At 29.8% G+C, this 22,090-nt stretch overlaps 2 protein-coding genes across 13 annotated transcripts in view; one reads left to right on the top strand and one right to left on the bottom strand.

The window, feature by feature from the left end:
* Nucleotides 1-19,990, bottom strand: part of bbc (choline/ethanolaminephosphotransferase 1 bbc) — a 30,350-nt gene extending 10,360 nt beyond the window's left edge. For 3 of the 9 annotated variants that reach the window (XM_067048653.1, XM_067048656.1, XM_067048662.1), the window contains exons 1-7: nt 19,496-19,911; nt 17,289-17,436; nt 13,837-13,959; nt 10,448-10,551; nt 10,121-10,258; nt 6,933-7,064; nt 3,448-3,579 (exon numbers count right to left, since the gene is read on the bottom strand). In XM_067048653.1, the coding sequence (XP_066904754.1) occupies nt 3,448-3,579; nt 6,933-7,064; nt 10,121-10,258; nt 10,448-10,551; nt 13,837-13,959; nt 17,289-17,436; nt 19,496-19,738 (1,020 nt within the window). In that variant the 5' untranslated portion in view covers nt 19,739-19,911. Of the gene's footprint in view, nt 1-2,518; nt 2,606-3,447; nt 3,580-6,932; nt 7,065-10,120; nt 10,259-10,447; nt 10,552-13,836; nt 13,960-17,288; nt 17,437-19,495 lie in introns of all 9 variants that reach the window. The other 6 variants (XR_010843769.1, XM_067048666.1, XM_014430458.3 and 3 more) reach the window with 6 other exon arrangements.
* A 161-nt stretch (nt 19,991-20,151) lies between these two features.
* Ac13E (Adenylyl cyclase 13E) overlaps nt 20,152-22,090 on the top strand; it is a 41,194-nt gene continuing 39,255 nt past the window's right edge. For all 4 annotated transcript variants that reach the window (XR_010843760.1, XM_014430456.3, XM_014430455.3 and 1 more), the window contains exons 1-4: nt 20,152-20,307; nt 20,580-20,952; nt 21,031-21,592; nt 21,667-21,855. Coding sequence is in view for 3 of the 4 variants with exons in the window: in XM_014430456.3 (XP_014285942.1) it covers nt 20,645-20,952; nt 21,031-21,592; nt 21,667-21,855 (1,059 nt within the window). In the remaining variant the exon portion in view is untranslated. The remainder of the gene's footprint in view (nt 20,308-20,579; nt 20,953-21,030; nt 21,593-21,666; nt 21,856-22,090) is intronic.

The raw sequence follows: 22,090 nt of genomic DNA on the forward strand, positions 1-22,090 counted from the left end.
ATACCTTTTATTTATAAACTTAAAAATCTGATGTGGTGCGAGCATTACTCAACTTTGGCTTAGTAGCCAACTTACGTCCCCAAGTTTTGAGTAGATTACTGAGCTTTGTGGGTTTGGAAAAAAAAAAATTAAATTATTTTAATGGAAGATTATTGATTGACCGCGTGTATAGATGAATGGAATATGGTCCGGGTGCGGTAAAAAAAAACAACTCAAATAGTAAATAATTATACTATTTTTATTGAGCCAACGTTTCGCCCCATGTTGCAGGGCTTACAAAAAAGTTACAAAAAAGAAAAAAACATAAGTGGATAATAACAGAGGTATACAATGAAAAGTAAAATATAATAAGAAAAATTAAAGGTTGTAAACAAGGTAAGGTAAGCTCTACAACCTTTAATTTTTCTTATTATAGTTTACTTTTCATTGTATACCTCTGTTATTTTCCACTTATGTTTTTTTCTTTTTTGTAACTATGTCAAGTGTTTGAATCTTTTTTAGCCCTGATGAAGCCCTACAACGTGGGGGAAAACGTTAGCTCAATAAAAATAGTATAATTATTTACTATTTGAGTTTTTTTGACCACACCCGGACCATATTCCATTCATAATTATTTTAAGAAAAATTGTGAAGAAATTTTTTTTATTTTTCTGTTACTATAAAAATTTGTATTTTAGGGTTTCTCGAGGTGGTAACAACAAATATAAATTTAACATTTTAAATAATACCCTGGGTTGGAAAGGTTAGGCGGTCTCAGCTTTTCCCATTTCAATTGGATACATCTATTTTTCATTTATTTATTCATGAAATTTTGTAATATTTTGTACTTATAAATGTTTCTTATTGCTTACAATGAGAACTTTTTTTTTTTAATAAACAAAATTAAAAGTACTTCGGAGGAAGATTTTTTGAAAATTTGGCATTTAAGTCCTGTTAGACTATTTAAATGAGGATAATATCCACTAATATTAAGAACACCAGACTGCCCATTGATTCACTAAGTTTAACCAAAATCTTTGCCATTTTGAAGAAAATCAAAAACATTTGAAAATTGATTCTATAAAGTGGCAAAAAAGTTGGTGTCAGATCCCAGGCAAATAACCGCCCTCCTCCTTAAAGATATAATTTAAATTTCTTCCCACTTGTAATTTTTGAGCTAGGCTGTTTACACATATACCATTCTGCGCAACTTGGTTATTTGGAATCGTAGACATCAAAATATGTATTTCTATTGAAAACTCAAAATTTAGCATGACTACAATACTTTTCCCTCCAATATATTCTATATATATACAATTACTACTTTTAAATGAAAGTATAAAAAGGTTGAATAAGTTTTAATTTTAATTTTTTTAAATTTAATTATTTTGATAATTAAAAAATAACCTGGCCAACCAAAATAAAATAATTGAGGCAACATGAGAAAAAAAGTTGTTCTGCCTTTAGCATTAAGATGAAAATAACTTGACCACCACATCTATATCATCAAGATGCTAAAGCATTGACAACTTAAAAATAAACAAGAGTTTACTGTTATGTAAATAAATGCAAGTTTTACTACTCGTTCACATTTACATTACTAAAGAAAAGTATCTTCAATGCAATTCATGCAAATATGGGAGCACAAACACTGATTAATTTAGAAACAGATAACTATAAGAATGAAAAATATTTACATGGATAAAATTACTTTAACTGTTATATAAAAAAAAAAATTGGATGAGACTGCTAAATTACAAAGTTTGTTTCCAGTTCCCAACAAACTTGAAATTAAAAATTTATGAATCTATAATTCTTTTAAATGTTCTTTACAGGAACAAAATATGGTCTCTTTCTTTTATTGAAGAACAATGCCTGAAAATCTTAGAAAATAACGGATAAAGTAGCATATTTAGGTCAGAGTGCTATGATTCCACTGGGGAATTTAGGAGGTTATACAACAATTTGTTTCATTTCATATGAGTTCTTAATTTATGCTCATATTTTTCAACCTAAGTTTCAATGCTCAATTGAGTTTTTCATACATATTTCTTATACAGGCTTTATTTATAATTCTTATTTTATCAATTTATCATAACCACTTTCATTTTATTCTTCTCGTATAATTGTGATATCTTTGGTTTTTCAAATATACTTCCTGAATTGGCTTTATTTATTATTCTAATCTTATTATTTTAAGCATTCACTTTCATAGGGTTCCAATACTTTAATTGTTTCTTCTTTAAATATTCATGGTTTTTCATAATTTATTTATATCTTAATCAAAGCCCTAAAAAAGGCCAATAATATGGATTGAAATCATAAATGAAATAGTTCTTCACTACTATGTTCCATTGGCTTTTGCAAGCCATCTGAATCAATAACTTCCAGTATGTAACTAAGGTCGATTACTTCATACTTAAAAACTTGTAAACAATATACCTATGGTTTATTTGTTATTATTATTCCTTCATATTTATTTTATTTATTAATCGGTGTTTTAATCATGTTGGTTACTATTATATTTAAATATACCTACTTATTGTGCTCAAATAAAGGTTTGCAGTCCTGTTGAAGACTTACAATGAGTGTTGAAATGTCAGGAACCTTTCCTCGCAAACATAACCTGAATTGACAATACATGTATGTAACCATTACTTTCACATAAACAAGAATAGTTAGTATTGCTATTTATAATGAAAAAACTTAAAATGTGTATATATCAGCCTCTTTTAGAAGAAGAGAACTTCTGATAGAAGTCATTCATTAATTAGCCACCATTAAAACTTCTCACGGGGTGTGCAATCTTACACTGTTTTCTTATTAAATGACAATCAGAAATTTTTTTTTTTTTTTTTTCAAAACTGATACAACCAAAGAATCTCAAATTGACATTAAAAAGTAACAGAAGAAACCTTTGGTTGGCAAATTTATTTATGCCCAAAGTTAAAATGGGACTGCTGAACTTGAGGGGAGGAAAGAAAAATTGTAAACGAATCATAACTAGAGATAAGTGATCCAACTACGAACTAATGCTCTCTATGAGTCAGTGATAAGGCAGTGCCATTTCTATTTGATACAAACTGATATTTATTAAGTGATAAAAAACATTTCTCAGATAAAGTATTTATTAAAATGTAATAATTGGATAAGTTTCTTTAAATACGAAAACCATACTTCTACTTTTTAATAATTTTTTTTGCTTATTATTAGTCTGACACACCAGAGATAAAAAATGTCATTATGTATGCAAATATATACATAAAATAAACAACCACCATTAGAATGATGGGAAACTATTATTTACAATTCATTTTCTTTATTTACATTTTAAATGACTCATATAAAATATACAAGATAAATAGTCAAGCACTACAAAGCAAGATGTATTAACAAAGCACTTAAAGACAATTTATTTCAAAGCAAAAGAGATGAAGAAACAGGAAGAACAAATGCATGCAAACTCACGGCAATGGATGATCCATTTTTCCCGATTCCTCCTTTGAGAATAGTCGAAATGGTTCGATGGAAAAGATAAACAGCAACTGCACTGCCAACTATCACTTCACACTGTTTTAGTTCAGCTTCTAGCCAGGGTAACTGTACTCCAAACACACAACACAATGATCCAAAACAAATAAAACACTACAAACACTAAACCGGCAGTGATTTACAAAAATACATTTTTGGCAGCTTATTTTGTTTTTTAGAGATTTAAGATAGTAAGAAAGAATAATATTGTTTTTCGTAAGTTAATTAATCTCAATTACTTTTTTAAAATTGTCCTTATGTATATTAGATCAATGATGTCAGATGGCACCACAATGATATTTTTCTAGTCACTTCATTGGATACTTCCAAAAGAAGTTTCTTGAAGGAATTATGTAGTAAACTGAACTCCAAAAACCACACTATATTTAAAATAATCACAGTGATACACTGCTTCTAGTACCTTTCAACAGTTCCAATCATTCCTTTCCGGCTGTTCCTAGTATGTCATTGATCCAAATAATTCCTCCTCTAGATCCCTACCTCTCCCTAGAAGCTCATCTCAAGGTCCATTTCCCCCCTCCATTCAACATTCCTTGTATCATTTATATGCAGACAATGTTCAAATTAACTTTTTCTTCGACCTCACACACTCCTCTGATAACATCCAGAAAATAAAAGAAGACATCAATAGGATAAGTGCCTGATCAACCTACAAGCTTACACTGAACACCAAAAAGACTAAAGTCATCATAATCAGATCTCCCTCTCCTTGAATTCAATCCCAGGACCTCTTAACAGTATCCTGAACAATACACTCATCTCATTTAACACATCAGTAAAAAACCTTTAAAAGGTTTTGACAAAACCCTTTTCTGGAAATCACTATCTCCCAAATTTCCAGTAGAACCAAAACACCCCATTAACAATTCAATCAAACCTAAGCCTGTCAATTATTAGTTTTCCTCCAAATTGGCAATGGCTGTTTGGTGTATGTCAGAATCTAAGGTGGACTAGAAGTTAAACCTAAATACTCATGAACCACTTAATATGAATTGTATTCAGGATCACCAGAGATATGAATATAACACCATATTACTCTGAGTTGAAATGGTCCCATCCATCTGAATTTTACCCTCTACCCCACTAAGCTTCTGAGTTAGACAAGTCTGGGCTGCCTCCCTCTGGAACTCTATCCCAAACATCCTAGACTAATAGTTCATCATTCAAATCCCTCCTTTTCCTTCTCTAATCACAATAAAAAGAACATAGTACTTATACACATATTTTAAAATATTTAAAGTCTTTTTTTTTCTATTGTACTATTATTTTTTACAAAATATATTATAATTATTATTTATGTTAAATATGGCCACAGTGTTCTGGCCTAATAAAATGTATCCAAAAAATATTCTACTAAAAAGGGACTACGTATTAATTTTGTACTTACTATTTCATAGTGAAACTGTTTACAGAAAAAAAAAATATAATAAAGATTATCTACTCATTCTTTTAACTTGTCCAAAGGGGGTCTACCAGAATCATATGAACCTTCTTCAGTTTATTATTTGAAAAATTCCGATTATCAAATAGTTAAAATAGGAAATTATACATGCATACATTTATAATTTAATTAATTTTCCTGGTTTTAAAAGATTTATAGGGCAATAAACTATATGAACAAGTATTTTATAAGCTAGTCTACAATAGAAGAAAGAAGTTCTAACATAATTTATGGTTTATCATGAAATATTAATGAACCCACCATAGTTTAACAGTGCACTGCAACAAGAATTATAATGCAATACTAATATTACAAGATTATCATTATTTAAAATTATATTCCAATAATTCAATTAGGAAATATTAATCAGCAGCTTCATTACATTATCATATGCGATAGGTCTCATAGCAATCTATAGCATCTAAACATTAATTGAGAATACTAGGAAGTATCTAACCTTCATTTTATAACAAAATAAAAAATAATTTTAGTAGTCTTCTTCATCAAAATACTTCATTAGCTGGTTGTTCATTATTTGCACAGTAATGATAACACAAAGCCAAGTTGTTATTATTATTTAAGAAACACTACAAAGGCATTTATCATTTATATTACTATTCTTCATTGCTTAGTATTTTTATTGGGTAGAAATTTGATTTTTTGTAGTATATACTAATTTACAACAAAATTTTATCATTTAAAAGGCCATTTACCAAATTTTTTTAGGTATGGTTGTACCAAATAGCATTCTAATAAACTATGTTGAGGGTCTTTATTCTCCTGAGACATCAACAAAGAGACTGTTGGCTCCCCAGAACCTAAAGCAGGTTTGGACAAGGCTGGCCATACGTGAAGCATCCTTATCTACTGAATTCTGTATGAAATGCATAAAGTGAAATCACTAAACCCTAAAAAGTTTTAAAACAACAAAGCCCAGAAGCTCATGTGGGTCACAACAAACCTCCTTTCTGTACTATATTCTAATATGATGTCAAGCAAGATTGTACCTATTTAATGAAAAACAACCAATTTGTATCACACCTGTTGTTATGATTTTCTTTCATCAAAAAAATTCAGTACCAACCCCCTTTACCTTTAGCCTCATGATTGTGTGGATAATTATAAATAATAATAATAATAATAATAATAATAATAATAAGTTCAATCTAAAGCAGTTTAACTATTTTCCTACAACAAGGACAAAATAGATCATCAGTTTTTAAAACTGAACTATTTTTGTAAGATAAAGGATGGTAGGTTGATCCAGCTCGAAACCTTATCACAGCTCCATATAACAATAGAAAAAAGTTTCTACAAAATCAATATAGTTTCCAGTGGAAAGCAACAGAAAATTCGCAAACGTCAGAAAAAAATTATAATTTTATTCATTAGGAAACTAGTAAAAAATGAGTTCGATCAAAACTTCATTTCCATTTTATGCCATATCATACGAAAACATAGTTACTAATTTAGGATGTGTCATTACAAAAATATTTTAATTTTACCTTTAAATAATGATTATGAAAGTATATTAGTTAAATTTAGAATAGAACTGAGATCAAAACTTCATATTTATAAACTAGCTTGAAAATTTGCTGATAAAATAAACTGCCAATTAAATGTGTAATAATCTTAATAGTAGGGCAATAACATGCTATGCTGTGTCTATATTACAACAAAAAATCAGACAAATGAATCAGGTGAGGGGAATATAACTAAACAAAGCTACAAACGAAGCAAGCAAAATATCTCCCTTCAAAATGTATCATCTGGAGAATTCCATGCTGACAAAGTGGTAATAAAAATAAAATAAAATCAACGAAAGTAATCACCGACTAAAAATTTCCAAAATTCAATATGAAGAATAGTGCGACTCATGCGACATTAAGCTATCAAAATGTTAAATGGCTTGAGAAAGTTGCCTTGTTTATTGTTGTTTGTTTTGTGACTATAAACTTACTGCAACTGTAGAACCATTCTTTCCAATTCCACCTGTCCAAAAAATGTGACAGAATTCGAGGAAGATTTGAAAGAAAGCTATCAAAAAAATGGTCGCCACTCCCTGACTCCATGGAACTCCAATATAGGGTATCTAGACATTTGGAAATTCTTCAATTATTTCTTATATGATTACATTAAACTAATCAAGCAGAATGCCAATTATCCTGACTCACCTTATGGGGCTTCATCTGAATAACCGAATATGGGGTAATTTACTTGACAATAATAATTTAAGGAATTTTATATCAATTGTAAGTAAGAACAGCTTTAAATAATAAATATTTAACAAGTAAAAACTGATTAGCTTAATAAAAAAATACTGACCAAAACTTCATTAATGAAAAATCAAAAATGTACACATAACACACTCGGTTGAAAATTTGGTATCTTTATGCCAGTTCCTACCCCACTGGCCCTTTAGATGTAGTAGTAGTTGGACTGATTTTTTTCTAATTTAAGAAAAAAAAGAAAGGGAAAGGTCAATGAAAATTACAGATTAATATTTGCTAAAATAAAAGTAGGAAAATAGAATATTTTTACTATAGTTGAACAGCAAATTAGAATTTTAAAACTACAAAAGCTAATTATAGTTGATATAGACATTATACTCCTTGTAATAATTACAAATGTTTAATCCTCTATTGTAATAATTGTAGGGAAAGCAGTACACAATCAATAAATGCCGTAAGCAAAACAAAATCTAATCACATTGGCGGCATAAATACATTTTCACAGAAAACAGCATAAGTTCCGTAATTTCCAAAATAGAAATACTAAATTGTTATATCAAATAGAGAACTATTTTGAAAATACAGAGTGTGGCCGTTCGTTATCTAAAGATTGCTGAGATCAACAAGACACATATTTACTCAGTTATAGAAGAATCGATTTAATAACTAAATAAAATCAAAAGAAAAAAACTTTCATTAAATTAAAAAAATAAAACTTTCTTTATATTTATCCAAATATTAATTAATCTTATAAAATAATGAAAATCTTCCCTTGAAACATTAATGAACAGCCAAGCCACTTCTTAAAAATTTATTTAACCTTCCGAAACCAAAGCAATGTTGTGTATGATAAAAATAAATGATATGAATAATAAAAAGCCTCTTCAAGTAAATGGCAGCATTATTTTTCATGTGCACTGCATTCAATTGCCATTTTCAAGGAAATAAAAAAAAAAAAGTGTTAAAATTTAAACCCTGAATAGTACAGGATACTGCACAGAATAAACAATAGTCATATATCATAACCAAATACAATCCGAGTACAAGAACAAAAATCACTAGTTTGTGGAATTATTGCATCTGTATCTCTTCATAAAAAATCATGGTAATACTGTTTGGAGGGAGGCTATGAGCCGTCAAAAAGATGAAATACCTTTAATAAGGAAATTGTTGGTTCAAAGCCATTTAATAGATAAAAAATAAAAGTATTTAACTTCAAGAATTGGATAATTTGTTTCACCAAGTTCAACCAGAAGTATCACTTTGATTAATCTGAAAATAACTGAGAACGTCAATATGGCTTAGATTTATACCCTATGAATTTGGTTTATTTTCTACTCATTACCCTGTAAAGCTGTAGCCGTTTCTCTCCCAATTTAAAAATAATTTTTCAAGGGTTTCCAAGAAAACTGTAAATAAATATGATGCATGTGCAGAAAGTATGAGTACTCAATTTTTTGTATTTAAACATAAAAATGACCGGAGTTGGTATATATGTTACTTATATTTAAGTATCCACCTTTCTGTTCTATGCAGATTGTAAGCTTTTTGATGCCTTACTCAAACAACTGTCCTGCCTACTCTTTTGTCTACTTCAAGACCGCTTATTTTCTCATTGGTTCAACATTTGTTTCTACCTATGTGAGGAGTCTTCAGGAAGATCTAGAAATTTGTGGAAATATTTCAGTCATTTCATCCAATCGGTGGTCTTTAAAATTGAAGGTCTTCCACTCCTTTGCTTTTCATGAATATTTGTTCTTTCTTCTATAAACTCACAATACAACTTAGGACACCATACAGCTTCCCTATATAAATGCTTGATTCGTGCAAAAATTTCATTCGGAGTTTTTCTTCTCTGAGAAAGAACCTTATGATAGCCGCTATTCCTATTTGATGGGATATCTTGTTGACATATTTTACAGAAATGGACACACAGAGATAAGTTTTGGTACTGATATGGGTCTTGGGTAGTCGTTGTGTTCAGATCCCCACTATTTTCCTCAGTGTTGCCAACTTTAAAAAAAAAAATCACATAGTACGACAGCCCAACAGTACTTACTTCTTACTTTCTGCACATACCTTCTAACTCTTGGCATGCCACCTGAAAACTCCTATTCGTTAGGTCTATGGCTAACAGTAACATTCAGAAAATATTTTGAGATTTAGGACTAAAAAAAAATGAGAAAAATAGTGAAAAAAATACAGTGTTTCAAGTTACTTAGACTACAAAAGCAGTTACAGGGAATAGGCTAATAAGTTGAAAAATGGTCAAAATGAGTTATATGCATTATATCCATCTCTTAAGGTTTCTTCACGATCTGCAGGGTTGGGATGATAATGCTACTTCACGTGACATATTTTGTTCATTTATTAACTAAACATAAATAGATGCCCATAATATTTCACTGAAACACCCACAGAACATTTCTGCCGAACAAATACTTATTCAGTTCCATGGTAAAATAATTTACAGCTAACTGGAGTTTAGATAATAGGCATTCTGAATAAAAAGAGTTAATTATTATATCAAGAGATAATAGAACTTGAAGCCTCATGATTCTATGGGTGGACCAAAAAAAAAAATTGTATGGCACGAAAAAAACTAGCAGAACGAAGAATACAGATGAAAATAGAACCAAAACAAAGTAATTTTATTAAGAATGAGCCATATAATGACTCAGGAAGAGAAAGGAAATAAAGGACATCCAAGAAAAACATAAATTGTATAAAAAAACCATGAACATGATCAAAAACTGAACGTAACACCAGCATTCACTTCAGGTTAATTAACACAATCAAAGGCAGTAATGTTAAATTCAGTTTCCAATGCAAACCAATTCAAAAATTATTAAGTAAGTAAAAGACATTTACATAAATTCAACCATTCAATTTCTTTCATATTTTTTCAGCAACTTACTGCGACTGTTGAACCATTTTTTCCAACTCCTCCATTACATATTACAATTAAAAGTCTGTAAACAGCAACAGAACCACAAACTAATGTCATTCCTGGAATCGAGTGATAAAGTTCAACTATACCACCTAAAAATGGTATCTGCAAAATAAATGAAAATCTGAAAAAAAGAATCTAAACACTTAAAATGGTTTCTGCCTAATTAGGAATCCTGGAAAAAAAAATCAAATAAAATTCATTCAACTTTCCTTTTCTTTTCTTTCCTTTTTTTTTGTAAATAATAAAACCTAAACTTATTAAAATCATATTAATTAAATATAAAGACCTTACCTTCCAAGACCATACTTCAGGGCCAAAAACAGCTGATATCAAATGTATACCAATAATGGTGACTTGAGCTTCAGTAACATCAACTCTACCAAACTTAACTGTGCCTAAAAACATTTATTTTTTTATAATTAGATGTGTGCAAGGGTCAAATTATTAGTTATTTAGGGTCAAATAATATATTGAAATACAATATATTATTCTTATCACAATTTTTAATGTCCATGAAATAGAAACAAGCCCTATGAATTTGTCAGGTATAAAGACAAATAATTATCCATTAATTCAGTTAACTCTTGATAATTTTATTTATAATGAATCTGTAAATACATTACTTTTCAGGCAAACTAAAGAGGAAGTAAATTAAAAATTTTGCATCTTTTGTTTAGAGATAAATATAATTCTCTATTCTTTGAAATTGTAGTAATTAAAAATAGATAATTAATCTTTTATTAGAAATTTAGAAAGTTTCATTGTGAAGGTCTTTTCAACTTATAGTTCTGATTTATGACTGCCACATGCCTTTAAAGTTTATAAAAGAATTCTTAAATTAAACAACCTTTCATTGTATCGTGGATTAACTTAGTATGGCTGGCACAGAAAGCTGCCCCTTTTCTGCTTACCAATTGTCAATCATCTCTGTTTCCCACATGATAAACAGAGATATTCAACAGTAAAAGATCCTTAGTAAAACCATCTCAGAGTCAGGTCTTCAGCCTTCCATGAGGGCACACACCTCAGATCTTTTCATTAACTCTTTTATTATCTTCATAAACACTTCAGCATTTAAATTTATAAAAATTAGGAGATTCTGAGTAACTGGCAACACATCATTACTACATACAGGCCCTATAATCACCTCAAAATTACTCTTGATGTGATTTCTTATTCTTTGAAAATATAAACTAACATATATCAGTTTATCAAAGTAAGAAAAACTAAAATGCAAATATTTAAAATGTGGAAGTTACAATTTACAGTTATTAATATTTACATATTTTTGTAAATTGTAGGTTATCAGTCGAACAAACCATGAGGTAACTTTTTTTTTTGTATAGTGGTTCTTCATCTAACATCTCAGAATCTATCCACATTTTTGACACATCCACACCAGACTTTTGAAATCCTAAGTAAATTCCTAGAATAAATGCCTAATCAATATAACAGTAAGGATAAGAATGGATGATCCTGGAAAAAAAGATTTATGAAGCAGATATCAACCAAAGCTTGTAAAAAACTGAGCCATAAAAATGTGTTGCTGGAATCCTTAGATTAAAAGATAAGTTGACAACTTATCAGAAAAATGAAATTTTCTCCTTCCCTGATCTTTTTTAAATTACAAAAATAGCGATAACTTCAACACGAGTCCACCAATCTAAACAAAATTTGGGAACACATGTGGGATGGTAAGTGAAAGTTGTGTGATGTTCGCAAAACCAATCTGGCTAAGATATTCTTCATATCTCTCGTTGACTGGCTGAAAATATTTTTGGATTAAAGCTTAAGTTGAAGTATTAGGTACTTTTGTAATTAAAAAAAAATATATTTTTTAATATCCTCTTTTTGAGCAAATAGTTATTTTTTAAATATAAATGGTTTTTAATATGTTTTTATTTTATGTATTGTTTATTTGTTATTGCATTGAATCAAAAAAGCAAGCTAGCTAACCAATTTTGTTCAGAAGCTATGGAGTACAAAACAAACTCGTTTCAAAATAAAGAAGATGGTGGTGCGCATCCTTCCAAAGTCCGTTGAATTGCTGTTATGTTGAGAACATATATTAAAATTTCATCAACTTTTGTTATTTTTTATCATAATTTTATCTACAGTGAATTTAAGAAAAAATAGAAGTCGAGAATAAGTACTAAAGAAAAATTATATGCAAAAACTCAAAACTGTTGAGGTACAATTGATGTTTACATAGAACATCTAGGAATCAGAATGAAAAAGATTTGTTTTTGGGTCATTGGTTTTTAGGACGGTGGGTGAAATGGACGTCTCCTGGAAGAGGTGAGGTGGATAACTTTTTGTCTATGTCAGTGCTAGACTTTTAGAGGAAAAGAAGACATCTAGAATCATCCATGAAGAATAAGTGATTCTTTATTTGTAACGTGAAGAGATTGGATGTGTGCTGAAAAGAGTAAGAGGACCAATACTTTGTTAAGTCAGTGTTTGTATGGGAGAAAGAATAGAAAGAAAACCATCAATCATCAAAAGAAGATTATATAAATTGGTTATTTTTGTTTTACCTAAAATTAAATACATTTGTAAAATTAGATATTGATTTAGTTAAGGGTAATTAGTAGCTGAGTGCGCTGATTGCCTAGAAAACCCACCCTGAGATTAAGAGTCTATGATATTATATATAATAAAATAAAAATTCTCTTAACTATTTAATCTTTTCATTTAACCCTGTCATCTTCAAAACTATATTTTAGATCTGAGAATAAGTAAAAGCTATTAAATTCCTTTTATTTACTTTTAAATAAATAAACAATATTACAATATACATATATATCAAGACCAAAGAAGACCTAATCATGAATAAAAAAATTTTTCTGTTGTCATAAAACTTTGTAGGTTGAGACTTTTTGAGGTGGGAATAACGAATATAAATATGGTTCCTGCCAAGAATACAGTTTAACAAAAGAAAACGAAGCTATAACACAATCGGGAAAGAGTGGGTGGTCTCGCCTTTTCCCATTAGAATTGAATATTTCTATTTTTCCTTTTTCCTCCTTTATTTAATCATGAAATTCTTTAATATTTCGTATTTATCTATTGTTACTATTGCTGATAATGAGTATTGTTTATTTTTTCAAAAAGACAAAATTAAAGGTACTTTGGATAAAGATTTTTTTAAAATTCCTAATTTATGAGGATAAGACCAAGCTGATATTAAAGATCATTTAATTGTACATTGGCATGCTGAGTTTAATCAAAGTCATTGTGCGACTATAAAGTGGCATCTCCGGTCAACTAACCGGAGATTTCATCAAAAATGTTGCTGTTACATCCACTTTTATATTGAAAGTAAAGACAGAGAAATTGAATTACCGCAATTCATCAATAATTTAAACGTTAAACATATTTTATTGATCACTCAAAAGTGATACTGAGAATAAATTTCCTTAATAGTACAGTGAATATTTCTAATCCATATCCTCTAATATAGGAATGGAAACCAAAGGATAAGATGAGAAATAATATAGGATTTGTAGGTTACTTAGAGTTTTTTACTTTAATAATAAGGATAAATTGGTTTCCTAAAAATTTCTTTTAATAATAATAGTGGTGAATAAGAAACTAAAAAGATATGAGAATAAAAAAAAAAAAGGTAAAATAAAACGTAATGAATATTGAGGTATGATCGTTATAGATAATTAACTAACCTGACACGTATGCTTGCCAGTGAGCACAATAAAACAATGTTAAAGCACAGAAACATTGAAAGAACATCCATGAAGGATAAGCACCCAACTGAACAGAGATGCATGCAGAAACAGCAACAAACACTGAAAACAGAAAATTTATGGCTTGTGATTACAGTTAAAAATTAACTTCAAAGAGTTACTGGAATATAAATGCATAATTATACATGCACATACCCATGCCTAAATACACATCTGAGGGGAATACAGTTGGAGATGAGATCAATGAAGAACACAAATAAGTTGAACTTATTTTATTAGCGCCAATATTTCAGCCAGATTTTCAGGCCTTCGCCAGGGCTACGAACAAAAAACAAGATAACAACCGTACTGTATAAAAAGAAATACTAAATATTTCATAGTATAATATGAAACATTTTCTTTTACACATTATGGTTGTTATCTTGTTTTCGTTCTTAGCCCTAATCAACATTAATTTCTGAAATTCTGGCCGAAACGTTTGTACTAATAAAATAAGTTCTATTAATTTGTGTTCTTCACTGACTGCACCCTCAACCACCCTCTCCTCAAATAATATCCATGGTCAACAACTAGTACATCGTTAACATGTATATAATTTAATTGAAACAATTTTTTAAAAATAATAATAATAATATATATATATATATATACATAGTAGCAGGTTTCTATAAAAGGGATAAAACTAATTTAAAATAAAAATGACTAATCTCAAAATATTATCCTATAATTTTTATAGAACCAACAGGAATTTTATGGACAGTAAATAGAAATGGGTAGGATTATATATTTAGCCCTAAAATAAAACATAAAATAATAAATAAAACTCAAGATATTTGAAATGAAAGTATATCCTTTATCTTCTTCCAATCTTCCACATCATTTATTAGTTACCAGGTATTCATCTTTTTATCAAAGCCAGAATTACTCTCAAATTTAATTAAACCAATATAATTGACTTAGGTTTAGATACTTGACTGAGGTTTAGATTAACCCAGAGTTACACTTTTTACTAGATGTAAACTTCATATACCTAAATAAAGTAACTAGTAGGTGATTAACCCTAAGTTAATTAGAAGGAGATGGTCAGGGATGCAGACAAGAAGGAAGAAAAAATAGTAATAACTACTTATTTTTTACCGACGTTTCCATATAAATTGTAGTTCTTCATCAGGGCTGCAATGAAAAGATGCAAAGAAGGTAGAGTTAATGTAAGAGTAAAAGAGTGGTGATATAAAAAATATTATATAAAAATGTAAAGGTGGTGGTACATAAACTATCACAAAATAAGATTCTGTGTATGGTATTCATAACAATAATTAATCTACATTAATAATAGTAACAATGTCAAGACAGAATTTGTTAATTGAAACTATGCTAAGTTAGAGCATAATCTTAAAGGTAATTTACAAAAAAGAGAGAAGTACTAAATTATAGGTATAATCATCAGTCATCATCTGTGGTGCTACAACTCTTCTAGAGTCAAGGCCTCCTGCAGCTTGATCCGTCAATCTTCTCTAATGGTTGCCGCTGCTCTCCAATTGCGGATTCCCAAGATGGACCTGGCATCCGCTGTCACTCCATCGATCCATTGGAGGTTGGGTCGTCCCTATCTCCTTGTCCCACAAATTCTTTCATCCAGGTTCATCCTAGGAATCTGATCCTGGGTCATTCTTATTGCATGGCCTGCCCACCAAAGCCGTCCTACTTTGATTACTTTTATGATATCTGGATTTTTGTAGAGTTGTTAATTTAGCATTGGTTCTTATCCTCCAGATTCCATCAGTGCAAACTGGGCCATAAAGTCTTCTCAATATTCTCCTCTCGAACCTTAGAAGGGTCTTCTGTGAACTGGGTAATGTCTAGCATCAAAGGAAGTCAGAATAAAATTAGTGGGAATTTGGAGAAAGGTTAATAGTCAATGAAGTTGGAAAGAGTTACTGATATCATAAGGGTTGTCATAATTGAGAATTGAAGAGATGGGAGAAGGAATTTGCTGAGTTTAGAGAAAGGAGCATTAATATTGGATAGGCAATAAAATTGAGGAGGTAAATAATTGTAAGAAATGGGTCTGTAAGAGGTTGGTTGGTTAATAAATTTGTTTTCCAGAAGATTCTTAATATGTTCATGAAATTTGTTCAAAAGTGGACGGTGAGAGTCACAGTTTGAAGATACATTGGTACGGTGGATTGGTCGGACAGACATTGGGTTACTTTGTCATTATATTTGGTTTAGTCTAAGATGACAGTCTTGTTCCCTTTATTGGCTCTAGTGACAATAAAATGATCATTGGATTTGAGAAAGGATGAAGGAGAAGGTATAGATCTTTAAAGAATAAGAGGGAAAGACAGGAGGGTTGGAATGGGGGATCTTGGAGGTGGTTGGATGTCATGTTGGTAATATTGATGTGGGATAGTTCTTTGTTCCCTTTAATCATGTCAAACAGATTGTTCCTATATAGGTATTCAAGGTCAGTGATAAGTTGGGGGATTAGTTTAGTGAAGTTAGAGATAAGAATGGAAAAATTGGAACCAAGACCAAGATTGTTAACAACATTGGGAGATACAGTAATGGAGGAAATATTGTGGACCCAGTTTTCTTGGCTAAATATGTTTAACTTTGAAGATTAGTGAGAGTTTTTTGTAATGTTTTCTGGAGGTAAAAATATTTTTAATACACCAGTTTAATTTAAACATATAATCATTAATAGCAGAAATTAATAATGAGGACACAGAATTAATTTTGACATTAATGAAATAGGTTTGATGAAAATTTAGATCAACATTTAAACTCAATAATTTTTTTTTTAATTTGAACAGGGAGTTGGTTAATTGGGAGTTTAGGGAATTAGATTCATAAAGAAGTTTAACATTATTGTCAGTAAATTCATGAAAAATAGAGTTGGATCTACATTCAAGGAGGAATACTTATTCTTTTAATTTAGATGCTAATTTAGGTTACATAAGTTATTAATGTAATATTTATGAGGTCAAAAATCCTGTTTGTTAAATTTATTTTTCATTTATCATTCATATTTCACATTTTACACACTAAATTAAACCAATAGATCTTTTCAATTATATATATTTAGATGTATCTGTTCACTTTAATAGTTTCATTAATAGTTATTTTTTTATTTAGATTTATTCTCTTTATTATTTTATTTAAATTTTTTTATTGTTTACATACCACCACTTTTACATTTTTATTTTATATCACTCTTTTACCCTTACATTCACTGTACCTCTTTGAATCTTTTATATTGTAGCCTTAATGAAGACCTACGTAAACGTAAATACAAACATTGGTCAACAATAAATAAATAGTTAATACTATTTTTTCTTCCTTCCTGACTGCAGCCCTGACCATCTCCTTCAAAAAATTAGTTTTAATACTACTCTGTCTCTGAAGAATTAAAAAAGATAATAGCTTACCTGTGGAAACTGAGTCGCAACCATGGTCAAATAGTTCACCAAGCGGTGAAGAAGATCCTGTTCTTCGAGCTTGTTTTCCATCTATTGCATCTAAGCTCTGGTATGCAAATAGACCAAGGGCACATAATATATAAGCCCATCTAGGAGCCTAACATAAAAAAAAAAGAAAAAATAAAATAATGTGAAGACCTCTTATTGAAAAATTTGTAGAAGTCAGTAACAAATTGTTTATAAATTAGATCAGATTACAGTAGACTCATTATTATCTAAGTTTGAATAAGCGTAAGAGAGCAATTTACTCAAATATACAAAAAATAAAGAATGTGGCTAGGCTAATATATTGGAATTTTATAGATTTTTAAACCAATTTAAATGGAGAAGGTGCTCATGACATGAGTTCCAAGACCAGCACTGAGTCTGATATGCAGTAGTAGGGTCATTAATTACAGATTACAATTGCCTCTGGATAATTTGAAAAATTTACCATTCCCTCGATTAAAAGAAAGAAATAAAAAATGTATTTTGGTCCCCTTAGTAATTTGAAGTTGTAGCAACAACCTCTTGTTTGCTAATACTTTATAATCTCAAGTTTCACATTTCTTAACAAGTGCTGTCGTTAGTTTATATACTGTTTGAAAGTTCGGACAGGGAGGTAGGAAAGTATTAATGATACAATAGATAATATTAATATAATAGATAGAATGTTAGACGCATGTTTTATATTATCTAGTGACAATTAGAACGTTTTCCAAGATTGAGTATAATTTTTATTATATAAAATGGGATTTCCATACATGGAAATTGGCAATATATGGAACATTGAGATCCTGATGGATGACTTAATTTGAGACAAAGTAAAGAGCATTAAGGATTTTGGACTGTTAAGATTGGATATGAGACGAATTTGATGGTTAAGTGGAGTCCCAAAGCTCAACTACGTCTAGATAGGCCTTATTACAGTTATGCAGATCAGTCTTTTGTAATGGACTAGAAGTTTAGACTGTTCATCTAGTAAATATTGCAGTAGTCAGAATCGACGAGCTATTTCCTATCTTTTCAATCTTGTATGAGGATTCCATGTCAGTCATTTGTCCAGATGTAGTCCTAAGTAACAGATCTGTTTGACAGGAATAAGTGAGGTATTATTAAAGGATATAGTGGGGTAGGAAATCATGATGAAGGGTAAATGTGATTCAGTGGGATTAATTGGAATTTATTTTAATCCTCCGGTTTTGGCACGATTCTTCAAGGGTGGTGATGTGGAATTTTTTTTTGTATATATATATATATATATATATATATATATTTTAACAATTAGGACAAAAAATACAAAATTGTAATGTTTCCCATTATTAATAGTACAAGTTCTTTGGGAAAGGCAATGCAGTAAGAACCATTAGGTTAAGGTGGGCTGGTCATGTCACAGACAATCAGATTCCTGAGTAGCGACAGGAGGGGAAGCTGGACCATTCCAGGGTTAGAGATACTCAAAATTATGCAAAGCCAACAAAAAATATCCTCTAACCAGGTTCTGTAATAAATCATCTCACTAATCACAGTTCAAAACCTCAAAAAAATAACTAAACAAAAAAAGTATAAACTGATAAATAAACACTCAGAATTTACAGCTACTTACTAGAGAAATAGATAGAACCTAAACAAACCAAACAATAATTGACATTACAGTTCCTACATTTAATAATAAAAATAAATCTAAACATTAAAATGTGAAAAAATGTATCTAATTGGTTAAATCATATTTAAACAATCTTCTCTAACCAATTAATAACTTCTAAGAAAAATTATGAAATAAAACAATAAAAATTTGGGCATAGAGCAACCAATCAGAATATTTATATCATCATCAATCCTAATCAGAACATTAATTGTTTCAATAAAAATTATAACAATTTATAAAGCCATTTATCAGACATTTTGTTGAAGGAAAAGTTTACAGTTAATTCAACTCATTTGGTAATGACAGGGCATAGGACAATGATAATCTTTTACCATAATAGACTATTGTGTTTAGACATTTTATTCCAACAGATAAAATGTTAACATGTAAAAAATGCATAACTGTTGTTACTGATTATTCAATAATGAATGGTGATGAAAGACTTACACAAGGGCCTACCATTCATTGAACATGACAACAATTAACTAATGTTTTCATAAGATTTACAAATGAGTACATTGTTTCTTACCTCAGTTTTGGCATCTGGACAGTACCACACAAGTACAAGTGTTGTGATGATATTTATAAAAAGTCCAACTATTGTTATCAAATTTGGAGCAACCCAAATCGGAACTTGTCCAACAAGCCAATTCCACCATGGTTGTAAAATGCGATCCAAAATACTAAGACTTTCAGAACTATACTTGTGCTCCGCCAGTCGCTTTAACTGGCCTGGTGTAAGAATTTTATTTTTGAAAAACATAATATCCATATTAAATCGTCAATTACTGACGCCTAGAGTAAAAAACATAAAACTCATTCATACTAGAGTTATAATATAAAAGTGTTAAGAACCCATTTGATCCATCTAGACACTAAAATCAAAGATTTGTAACATTTCAAGATCTATGCGACCTAACCTAACATCACACCATATCCAATGTTGCCATATGCTTATTTGCAGATCGAAATTCTTTTATATCCATTAATAAAGATTGGAAGGGTATCTTTATAAAAAAAAAACACTTTTATACTTATTATTTTAAATAATTTCAATAATTATTGTTTATTTAATAAGGATACTAAGTAGTTATCTGTTAGCTCAGATTCTAATTTAAAAAATCGTAAATAGCATTAGACATTATAAAAGGAGAAATTTTGTTTAAATTATTATAATGAAAAAAATATTTAATACGAAAAAACTTAGGACTGCAAGAATTGTGTTTATTTATATTAGTCTTATAAATGTAGCCTTGAACGAGAAATAACACTTTAAACAAGACATGTCAACTTAACATGTGTAGGTGATAATGCAAGATAGGATATGTCATTTTATCTAAGGTATTGTTCTAGACCCCAATGTAATTCTGTTGTATTAATTAATTAAACCTATCAACAACAGCTTTCACGCCCAAATTACTTTTCTGTATATTTTAAGTTAGATATTACATAATTGATAACAACTGTTTGTAAATTGATAATATTATCTATTAAATTTTAATACCACTTTAATTGAGAATTTTCCAGGAAGCTGTTGAATTAAATTTGAATTTTAATCATTGTGTTATAGATTTTATTTATATATTTAATTAGAATAACTTACTTAATTTTAGGTGTTCATCTTTTCTACTGTCCCTTTGTATTTATTAAACATATAAGTAATGGTTTCACTTTTGACATGTCTGACAAGATTCCTAAAAATGACTACAATAGTAATGGTGAAAGGAGAGCTACCCAAGTGAGTTTTTCCAGAAATAAAGATGAAATTAGCATACAAGATGATAGTGAGGATGAAATTACCTTGGCACCGTACATACAGACTTACCTTGCACATAGTGGTAATCAGTTTGGATGTTGTGGTATTTGTTTTCCTGTGCCTTTTGAAAGAGCTTCAAATAAATCTTGGTGGGATCCAAAATTTGATTCTGAGATACTAGAAAAACAATACAGAAATAGTTCCTTTGCACAAATTAGACTGCGATTTAGGTAAGTTACTAATGCATTATTTAAATTTTAATCTTAGTGAATTTTATTTAATAATCATTGCTTTATTTCTTGATTTAGATACTCCTTGGTTTACATGCTGATTCTCTCAATTATATGGTGTCTTCAACTCATAACATTTGGAATACTCGATAAATCCCAGAAAGATGCATCACCACTCGGTGTCATATTTTTCTTGTTTGCTGTATTTTGTTCAATAGTTCTTATAATTACTCATTCATCACTTTACAGAAGATATATATTACCTGTATCTTTTGTAGTATCATTAGTCATGTGTTTATTATCTATTGCATCAGTAAGTCAGTCACCGGTATTAAGTCCTGCAAGTGATTTTGCTATATGCATTGAAATAATTATGATCATTTATACTGTGATACCATTGCCTTTGTATTTGTGTGTCTTGATGGGTGGATTATATTCAGTGCTTTTTGAAATACTGGGAACTGGTTATGCCTTACCTATCAGAATCGTATCACATATATGTGTCCACTTAATTGCACTTCATATATTGATCATGACAAATGTCCGTATGCGTGGAACTTTTATGAAAGTTGGGCAATCCCTATTAGTTCGCAGAGAATTAGAAATAGAAAAAGAACTAAAAGAGAAAATGATTCATTCAGTAAGTTACAAACAAATTGTTTTATTTAAAATCTTTAAATGAATATGCTTATTAATCAAAGTTATTAATTTTAGGTCATGCCCCCTAGTTATGCTAATTGGTTAAAAGAAAAAGAAAAAGAAGAGAGACATAAAAAGGTAAAAGAAGAACGTGAAAAGAGAGAAAGAAAGAACAGAGGCCATTCGAACAGTTCCTGTGATGCCAATAGAGATCCTGTAGATGTCATAGACCTCTTTAGGCCTTTTAATGTAAATTGTATGAAGGTATTAAGTTTTATTTACAAAGTTTTGTTTTTTGAATAACTGAAATTAAACTGATTTATAATGAGATGTAGATAGTTGACTGTAGATTAATGCTTGAAGAAGTTTATCGGGGGGTGCGGTCAGCAAAGAACAACATAAATAAACAAAACAATATTTATTTATTTTATGCCGACGTTTCGACCTGAGTTTCAGGTCTTCATCAGGGCTATAGAACAGAAGAGATAACAACAACATT

This window comes from Halyomorpha halys, unplaced genomic scaffold (assembly GCF_000696795.3).
Source record: "Halyomorpha halys isolate HHAL.00 unplaced genomic scaffold, Hhal_1.1 Scaffold892.1, whole genome shotgun sequence".
Lineage (NCBI taxonomy): Eukaryota > Metazoa > Arthropoda > Insecta > Hemiptera > Pentatomidae > Halyomorpha > Halyomorpha halys.